A 9,610-nucleotide genomic window follows, 5' to 3' on the forward strand; every position below is an offset into this window, starting at 1 on the left:
CCTACCTTTACAGCGCTGTGAAAGAGGGTCTGGCTAGTCCACACAACATTCCGGGATGGGAGAAAAACGTGCTCTGGTTTATTGGCATTTCTTTAAACCAATCACAATCATCTTGGGGGGAGCTAAGCCCCGGACGCAATAATGGTGCCTCTGCAAAACAGTCTCCGGAAGGAACTTGTTTTGTGGTGAACGTGCACCTTCAAAAGTTGTTTTAGTCGTGCAATATAAAACTCGACAAATAGTCTAGCTTATTGTCTCGATTTACCCTACAGAGATCTGAGATCTGAGGAGCAGTTAACCATAGTCCTCATAAGTCGACCGGAGTTTAGAATGCCAACACAAAGAAAGCGGAAGGTGAGGGACATCCAGCGGATCTTCCGGCGGCACCTGAGTAATCCCGTAAATGAATCGCCATTGATATAGACTAAGTGGTTCCTAACCTGGGGGCCGGGCCTCTTCCAAAGGGTTACAAGATAAATCTGAGGATGAATGGGAGAGAAAAGAAGAAATAACAAACTTCTTATACACAGATTTATATTATTTTTATTATTTTGTTTTAGTAATGAATCTTTGCTTTAATATGAAACATGGGATAATTGTACCTCTGTGGGCCTCAAACAGATATTTAAATGAAACCACCTGAGAGGTTTCGAGGGAAAATGTCTCTTGGATAGAATTGCAAACAACATCTAATAATAATGACAAGGAGCCCAACTCCGCATTGTATTTTAAAGGATTATCATATTTTGAATCTTAATTTGTAAAATAACTAATAACTATATCTTCCAAATAAACACAGTGGATTAAAAGGTACAATATTTCCCTCTCAAATGTCGTATAGAGTAATATAAAATGGAGGTACGTGTACTTTACTTGAGTGTTTCCATTTTATGCTACTTTATCTACTTTACTACATTTTGGAGGCAAATGTTGTACTTTTTACTCCACTACATTTATTTAACAGCTTTTAGTACTTTGCAAATTTAGATTTTTAAAAGAAAATAATATAAAAATATTGATCAACTAATAAATTATAATATATTATGATAGGGTTAGCTACCCAGCAATATATAAAGTAATTAAAATTAGCCCCACCTTCACCAGCTGCAACATCAAAGTAACGCTTAGACATTAATGCATCACTAATCCAAAAATTTGTGTTCACATTAGTTACTTAGACACCAATGCATTGAAAATAGGCTCCAGGTTGACAAATAACAAAATCACCCTTTAAATTGCCTCTGAATGAACATGGAGGCCCGTGGAAGTTGCATCGCTAATCTATCATCTACATCTCAAGTCATACAAGTTTCATTGCAATTAAAGTGATATTATTCTAGACAGTCCTACAGTGTTTATAATGTGGTTACAATATTTTCAGAAACAAAAGTATAGTATATACAGTATAACAAAATAAAACAACAAAAAATGATTTTCTGGCAGTTATTCCTCGGTCATCTTCCCAGTGATCCTGTAGGTCTCCGTCGGCCCCTGCTCTCCACATGTCAGCTGGGTCTCTTGGCTTTCTGCCTTCTCAAGCACATCTGTCAATAGTGAACATAATCTCAAACAAACATCTGAACATCTGATATGTTTGCCAAGTAAATGCCTCCTTTCATTGGTTTGGGTTTTTCTTAAGAACTGGATTCTAAATATACAGTTGAAACCTTACAGACCTGTTTGTTGACCATCTCCTGACTTGTTTTTGTTGTAATTGTGGGAGGGCGCATAGAGGAAGATAACGGTGAAAACATACAGGTTCCACATGCCATAGGTCCCTGTGAGAAAAGCACTGTGGACTTGGATAGTGTGGTCTCCCCAGTGCCAGTGCCCCTCACTGACCTGGTGTGGCAAAAAGAAAATTTGGAATCATTGTTAAGAGCCCAAAACATGCCATAATATCAAATACTGCAATGACAGAACTATAGACTTCCATGTTGATCATTAGAGGGGTAATACTTACTTGATTTAGGATAAAGAAGATGACAGTCATTGCTGCACATGCTAGAGTTGCCAGCATAAAAAACTTGAACCTGAAGACTATACCCTGCCAAAACCAGCAAAAGAGGAAAAACAGACATAATGTTGTTTAATCTACTGTGCTTTAGATATTAAATTAATTGAATCAAATAAATCAAACCTTATAACGCAGTCTCCTAGCCTCAGGCATTTCAGGAAGTTGGTGTATTTTCCCGTCAATGTTCCTGAACACACAACGCACCATGCCACACAAAGAGAGGAAATACAGACAGACAGAAATTCCTGCCACAATAACGAAAGTAATCTGTGATGACAGTCAAGGAAAAAGCATGGATGACAAAGAGAGACTCACATGTAAAGTATATTGTTATGAGGCAGAATTCTTTTCTGATACACTATGAATATCTGAGGGATACTGCCACCTTCGTCCCAATTTCTGATGCCCAAACACTGTAGAAAGGGTTGGTCAAATGAACCCCCCTTTAAGAAATAAAGCACAATAATATTAAAGCAAGATAACTATAACACAATAGACCTCATCAAAAGCAGTCATGGACTTACCTTTCATTCAGGTCAAATATAAGAAGAATAGATGAGCTGAACATCACCAGCCCAACCTGCCACCAGTACGCTGAAAGCCGATTCCTCTGACTTTGGTCCTACATGGTTTGTTGTTGAAAGAAATTGCATAACTGGCCTGCAAGTATGGAAAAAAAATATAGTAGAGTAGAAGTTAAAGGTGCTAACCATAAGGTGTTCACCACAGAAGATGATCCAGAAACAGAAGAGTGTGTAGTAGAAGACGCCCTGTTGAGCATCTTCAAATAGCAGCATCCACGTCCACTCAAAGCCCAGGGAGAGCCACTCCACCGGCATGTTCAGGAACGTCACAGAAATACCCAGGGCGAAAATCACCCTGTACAAGAAAAATACATATTATTAATGACTTCCATTTGCTCTTAAAAGACAAGTAACCTTCTGCTGCAAGCATAGTATTGACCTGGTTCTACCAGGCCGAGCAAGCATTTTTCATTTCCCCTGCTCTCAACATGTCACCCAAAAGCACTGCAGTGCATACCTCTAGTATGACAGAGGGTTTACCTGTGGCTTTAAGTCTGCACTGAGTGACTAAAGAGCCTGGGTTGCACTCAGTTTCAACTTAAGAGCAGTAGAGCTGTGTTGTATAACTTCACTCTACCTTCTAAAAAAAAAGATGTTGTATTCAGTCTGTATCTGAAGCCTACAGATGTAGGGACGGTATGGAGGCCCAATAGTTTTCAACATAAAAAAATAAATAAATTATTAACTCATTATTATTAACTCACATTTATCCCTATGATTACTTATTATTATAAATGTATCATATTGTGTAATTTCTCTTTTTAATATTGAACACTTTAGGGTTCCATATATCTGTAATTTTATTGCTCAATATTCATGATGTGGCTATACATTACTAGTGGTACAAAGTCAAAGCAGTTGTTTTGATAAATACATTTAGCCATTCTTTCTTAATGGCTCATACTTTTCTAAAAGGACTGGATGTCTTGCCATGAGGCTGATCCTGTGCCAGTACCAAACTGTTGCCACAAATATCCAGGGACTGAACACAGTCTTCATGCTGATCCACACTCTAGTGAAGCCTCCATTCTGGTGTATGCCCTTAGAGAAGAGGGACATTAAATGTTTGAATGTAACACATGCAGGCTTTGCGGTTTAATTCCATCAAAACATATAATGGAAGTTAAATTATAAGAAAATAAACTCACCACTAAATGGATGTCCTTTATTTCTCCAATTCCTACATTCACTGTGTCATTCACTGGCAAGCGAAGGTTAATCAAAAAATATTTGTGGGCCACACTTCCCAGTTCCATTAATGGTATGGGGTCACAGTGATAAAAACGGCCTTCATTTTCATATGTCTGCAAAAGCATGGGCTGTTACAGGTTACTAAGCAGAGATATTAGAGCATAAATGTATATATTATTTGTACAGACATAAATATATTTGTATTAAATGCAGTCATGCAGGTTTACCTTGGAAACTGCAAATATGCACCTGAGTGGCCTTTGCTCCACTGAGTGAAACTTTGTGGTCCACTCAGATATCAAATCATCCCTGTATGCAAGGCCAGCATCAATGGTGATGATAGCATCATCTTCTACACAGACAGGGACAAGATTTGGTTTATTAGATATCTACCACAAGAACTGAGGAGCTTGGTCCTATATTATTTAAATGTAGGACACAACTCTTACCAATCTGATTGATAATTTTAAATGCAATGTCAAACTGTAGAACAGCAAGCATATACTGAAACCAGGGACTCATCTCCTTGTTGGGAAGAGGTATGTGCACAGCAAAAACAATGTCGTTGGCATCCAGTGTTTTTGCCAGAGGCTCATCGAAACTGTGGATGTGCTGGCACCGATTTGATCCCCACGGCACGAGCCAGGCGCGTGCCCTGTGGCGATTAATACATTTGGTGGCCAAGTAGCGAATAGCACTGGTGGGACTGGGAGCTATGGTAAATGGGAATAAACTGTCAGAGACGAACAGTTATGTTCTATGAAGTACAGACAGAACAAAAGGTATACATATCTTATTTATTTAGCCACATTGAGAGAAGCTGTTTCAAATAAGCCAATTTTTGTTGTGCTTTTAAAACAAACTGTATGTAGGTTACTTTCTATAAATACTATTTCTTATTACAACAAATAAACAAACAATAAATTCTGACTACTTACCGATTAGTGCTCCAACCATGATGAAAATAACTTGGAAAACAAGAATAAAGAAACCAAAGAAAACCAATTTCTTAGTGCTCATGTTCTCTATGATTGCTCCTGCCATTTTCAAAAGATAATTTAAAAAAGTGACACAGAAGCATGTGGTCCCAAAAGGCTAAGTGCTCCACTGCTGCTCCTGTACCTGCTCACACTGACTCTCCCAGGAGTCTAAAATCATCGTCAGAGTGCAGAGGGGGGTGGGAGTGGAAACATCATGTGTTTGGATATAGAACAATAAAACACTTACTTGGTTTTGTATGATTAAAAACACACGTGTATATAAAACATGATTCCTTTATTGCTTAAAGAATACAACTTTCTAGCATAGGCGAGTGAATGTGTATCACAACTAGGTTACTTGTCTTTACACTGAGGATTGACCACAGTCACAATGCAAATGTTTGATACTGCACCCGAAGAGAAGGGAAATAACAAATTCAGCCTGGATATCAAAGCATCTTACAAAGTCATAGGTTAATAATCCTTAACATTGTTTACACTGACCTGGAGTCAGCAACAAGAATCACAGTAGCACCTACACCTTTAAAAAACATTAACTCTGCGCTGTTAGTCTGTCCTCTATCTTTGGTTCTATGACACAAAAATATACATTTTCTGAAAGGTGTCGCTAATTAGCAATACTGTGGGTGGCTCAAAGATGAAAGGAAATGCAACATAAAGTATCTGAATGAGCTAAAATTAAACAAAATGTCCATTTATTTCTCTACTAACAAAATAATTCCTATATTGACAACCCCTCAAATGATCGTCTGTTGAACAAATATACCAAGAGGGGGTAGAGAAAACCCTTTCTGTAAAAGTGACCAAACCACAGGAAAGGAGAAATTGACTGCTCTGAAATTATTCTGAAGCAGTTTCCTTAAACCATCAAAAGTGATCTAGTACAACGGACATAAATAAGCTATCTGGTGCAGTACCTGAAGGAGTAAACACTTGCTGCATTATCACCAAAATTCACTGACATATCCCAGGCAATGTCTTCCTTCAGTGTCCACAACACATCCAAAAATCTACAAATTACTCACAACATAATATCAAGACATAATTAAACAGAAGCAACTGGAAAAGGGGGGAAGATGAGACTTCATTAATAGCCTCTCAATCCAAATCATTTTCAGGTACTGGTGTCTGAACATGTGGCTGTCATGAAATCCCCCTCCATTTTTCTTTTCAGTGTCCATTCCAATGTGCTTTATCCATGTTACACTTATGTATACCAGCAGTCAAACACGCCTCATGTCTCTGCTGATGACAGCACTGGGAGATTTGTGTGCCAACACTGTCCCAGGAAAGGATTCGGACAAGTAGAACGGCGTCCTAGGATCAAATGTCATCCTCTTCATCTTCATCCTGAGAGGAACCAGCCTGCTGGGCAGCGCTGGCAGATGCTGCTGCCATCTGTGCCTGCTGGGCAGCCTGCTGCATCTGTAACCACTCTTGCTGGGCGAGCTCTGCCTGCTGCTGCCGCGCCTGCAGGAAAATAGCGACATAAGACAAAAGAAGGCAAATTAAGAGCTTATTATGGCTTAGCAAAATATTACAGTATTTTGACTCAGATATTATGCTGTTATGCATTAGGCATGAGATGAATGCCCACAAAAAGTTTAGTTTTTTGCAATACATTAGTGAGGCTGAATTAGGATGCATTAGATGTTGCAAGACGATTGATTTATAGTAGCACGTTCATTACATAGATGTGTCATGCTATGTTAAACATATTGTTGTGCATTTATAATATGCACAATGTAGAGATGTTTGTATTATCCCATTTACTTAGAGAGCAACAGCTGAGCAAAGGAGACAGTTTGCATTGGAAATTGCTTTGCTAGATCACAACATGCAAACCTGAGTAGCACTTGTAAAGCATTACTTGCAGGAGCAGATACAAAACAAGCCAGATTAATCACAGTTTCTGTTGTGTTCACAAAGCCACCGCACATAGGTACAACAACACTTCAACATGTTCCAAATGTGACAGAGACAGGGCTGTATAACAGCAGATATTTAAACAGCCCTATCTTCTGCCAATTAATGTATTGTTGTTACATTAAAATCACAGCAAGATTCAAGGATTTATTTGTCACATACTCATATTTCTCCATATGTGCAGTGAAATCGGGGTGTCAAAATCTAGAGAGGGTGCTAAAAGGTTAGTGTGCAATTATAACAATAGTTAGAATAATTAGAATAAAGTAATCTTAATAACTTTGGCCAAGTTTTACTGCTCCACGATGTTTATCACACATAATTATTAAAGTGAAATCACATTTCAATTTAGTAAATAGATACATCATGACTGTTTCCACCTCCGTCCACAAATAATTTTACACCATAGATTAAATGCCTTTACTTGCTTAGACCACACCCCTCTTTAACTTATATTTTTTGGCTCTTATTACCATTTCTTGTAATTTATTGCCATTTATGTAAATATTTATTTATGAATCATAACTCTGCATGTTTAAATGTCTCTTTCCTTTCCTGTTTGTACACAATACTGTATTGCGTAACCCGATATATGAATACCGTTTTTCTGATTGTGAACTACACAAAAAAGTGTTTAAAACACAATTTTTTAAATGATTATTTTCAATGTTTTATCTCTTTACTTACACACACCGAGATGCAATCTTACAATATACCACATATTGCAAAAGTGCCTGTCTGCCTTATTGTAGGAACTGAAACTATAATGTTGCATTAAATCATACAGTGTATGTACAGTAAAATGGGGGTGCTCATCCACAGCATAGAATTGTAATTTGTTAGTATTTTCTGATGATACCTTGGCAAACAATTCCTGTTGTTGTCTGAGGAGCTCTTCCTCTGGGATACCCAAGTTCTCCAGTCGAGAACTGGCTTTCCTCCTCTTCAGAGCTACAGTTTTACACTCCTGCAGGACGTCTTTCACCTCCGTGATGTACGATGCGAAACCAAGGCTCTCTAGGGCTGTGGTGTGAAAACAAGCGAAAGCGAAATATTTACTCTTTATGCATACATTAACAGTTCGCTAGTTGTGCAAAGACGGAGTAAACGCGGACCAGGACTCACCATTGATGACATGCTCAGGAGATATGGTCTTCTTGTCGGACTTGTTGCATATTTCATTAGCTTCTGAGGATATGAGGTGTATGAACTCTGTGCAACAGTTCACCACAAGCTCCCTCGCGTCGTTAGCCACTCGTACGTTAGGGAGAGTTTCCTTAATCATCTTGTTGATAGCTGCTCTGGGGATGGTGAGGTCATCGTCGTTTCCAGAGGAAGAAGCCATCGTGGCAGGAAAATAACCACAGAAATGAAAGCTCCGGTTTTTGACTGGGTGGTGAAAAATGTTAGCAGACGATGACAGGCCTTCTTGAGTTAATGGAGATTATTGCCCAGGTGAAGGCAACGTCAACATCAATTTAAATGTCATAAAAAAAAGACGTTTCCTCAAAGTTGGCCGGTTAGCTAGCTTGCTAACAACTAATTTTACGTGTTAACACAAACGAGGTGCAGTTTCTGCAGAGCACCGCTGTTACACTGAATGCGACAGACACTAAAGATCCAACAAACAACGCGAGAAACACAAAAACGTTAATACTGGAAAATATGCTTAGCTAGCCAGCTACCAAGCTAGCTAGTAGCTGTGGTCCCTGTCACAAGCAACCCAAAAGACAAGTGAAAGCGGAGTCTGAGAGCATGGCTAAAGCTAGGCTAACAATGAACTATCCCTGCCATATGTAAGTAACTAAATAGTTCGCTAGGTAGAGCGGACGAGTAAAATGAAGTCGCCACATGCAGATTACTCTCCCTTGCGTCGACCAAATGAGCCAAACATTTCAAACAATCTTAAAGCTACCAGTAGTTCATTTAAAATATTGTATTCTGGCTAACATTAGCCTAAATTTGTCCGGATACCACGTCAAACAAAGAACCGGATACGGTGTAAGGTGTCAAGCCTCTAGCTATTGTTTACCGCCATCTACTGTTCAATTAGAGAATAACCCATTTCTATTATATTCAATTTCATTATATTCCGTTGTTTTTTGCTCTCAGCCTGCGCCTGTATATTAAGAACTTATGAATGTCTATATGAAAGGTTTCTAAGTAAAAGTCCACGTGGTGTGAGGCTCAGAGCAAACAGCTGAATACCAGATTAGCCGTGTGTGTGTGTGTGTGTGGAGGTTTAGCAGTTAAGAGAGTTATGGTAGACGGTTGAATGGTGTGGTTTAAAAACCTGCAGCAGTAGCTTTTAGACACACGAGAAGAATGTATTGTCCCAATTATGTATTGCTTTTATATTTTTATTTGTTACAATCATTGTTTCAGCATTTCATCAAAAAGATGTCTTCCAGCTAAAAATTAAATTCAAATGAAATAAAGGAAAATTAGGCCTAGGCTACTGGTTGAAAACCTATACATAGCAGAATGTATCTTGCCAAAAATAACAAAGATGAGACTCTATTAGTTGCTCTTGTTCTTTTCCAAAGTAGCCTAAATGTCATGATGTCATCATGGCAGCCCGTGCTTCTTTTTTGGTTCTGTGTGTTTTTGTTTGTTTTCTCTCATGTCCCTCCCTCCTGTGACAATTACTGTGAGCTGTGGGCGCGGCTTAGCTGGCAGGTGGCACCAGGTGAAGCTCATTCCCTAATGACCCTCCTGCAGTATTTAAGGCTGGCTCTGTGATCCACTCGTTGCCAGATCGTACCGTCTACCAGTGTGGTGTAGTTGCACTCCTGGCTCTCTGTGTTATTTGTTATCCTGGTGTTTTAGCTTGTGTAGCTAAAGTATTTTCTGTGTTTATCTCTTATTGCAGCCTGCCTTGCTTGCTCCTA

The 9,610-nt window shown here is 38.9% G+C and overlaps 2 protein-coding genes across 2 annotated transcripts; both read right to left on the bottom strand.

Annotated features, from left to right (window-relative positions):
* Positions 1-965: 965 nt before the first annotated feature.
* LOC116063366 (protein wntless homolog) lies at positions 966-5,007 on the bottom strand. The gene is made up of 12 exons (XM_031318322.2): positions 4,731-5,007; positions 4,242-4,505; positions 4,020-4,144; positions 3,750-3,905; positions 3,506-3,642; positions 2,728-2,896; positions 2,542-2,639; positions 2,397-2,460; positions 2,141-2,284; positions 1,964-2,047; positions 1,677-1,842; positions 966-1,544 (listed from the first exon to the last, which is right to left on the bottom strand). The coding sequence occupies exons 1-12, from the start codon at positions 4,834-4,836 to the stop codon at positions 1,444-1,446; spliced, it is 1,614 nt and encodes a 537-aa protein (XP_031174182.1). The 5' UTR covers positions 4,837-5,007; the 3' UTR covers positions 966-1,443.
* Positions 5,008-5,053: 46 nt separating this feature from the next.
* On the bottom strand, positions 5,054-8,728 carry dr1 (down-regulator of transcription 1). The gene is made up of 3 exons (XM_031318413.2): positions 7,845-8,728; positions 7,579-7,742; positions 5,054-6,263 (listed from the first exon to the last, which is right to left on the bottom strand). Exons 1-3 carry the CDS (start codon positions 8,062-8,064, stop codon positions 6,117-6,119), a joined length of 531 nt encoding a protein of 176 aa, XP_031174273.1. The 5' UTR covers positions 8,065-8,728; the 3' UTR covers positions 5,054-6,116.
* Positions 8,729-9,610: the final 882 nt, after the last annotated feature.

Source organism: Sander lucioperca, chromosome 11 (assembly GCF_008315115.2).
Source record: "Sander lucioperca isolate FBNREF2018 chromosome 11, SLUC_FBN_1.2, whole genome shotgun sequence".
Lineage (NCBI taxonomy): Eukaryota > Metazoa > Chordata > Actinopteri > Perciformes > Percidae > Sander > Sander lucioperca.

What these genes read in the sequence shown, in the direction of transcription:
- LOC116063366 (XM_031318322.2), bottom strand. Translation starts at nt 4,836, where the DNA reads ATGGCAGGAGCAATCATAGAGAACATGAGCACTAAGAAATTGGTTTTC. An exon ending in CATGGTTGGAGCACTAATCG is followed by an intron (nt 4,506 to 4,730) that starts GTAAGTAGTCAG and finishes CATTTACCATAG; the next exon opens with CTCCCAGTCCCACCAGTGCT. An exon ending in TAAAGGACATCCATTTAGTG is followed by an intron (nt 3,643 to 3,749) that starts GTGAGTTTATTT and finishes CTCTTCTCTAAG; the next exon opens with GGCATACACCAGAATGGAGG.
- dr1 (XM_031318413.2), bottom strand. Translation starts at nt 8,064, where the DNA reads ATGGCTTCTTCCTCTGGAAACGACGATGACCTCACCATCCCCAGAGCA. An exon ending in TCCTGAGCATGTCATCAATG is followed by an intron (nt 7,743 to 7,844) that starts GTGAGTCCTGGT and finishes TTCACACCACAG; the next exon opens with CCCTAGAGAGCCTTGGTTTC. An exon ending in AACAGGAATTGTTTGCCAAG is followed by an intron (nt 6,264 to 7,578) that starts GTATCATCAGAA and finishes ATTTTCCTGCAG; the next exon opens with GCGCGGCAGCAGCAGGCAGA.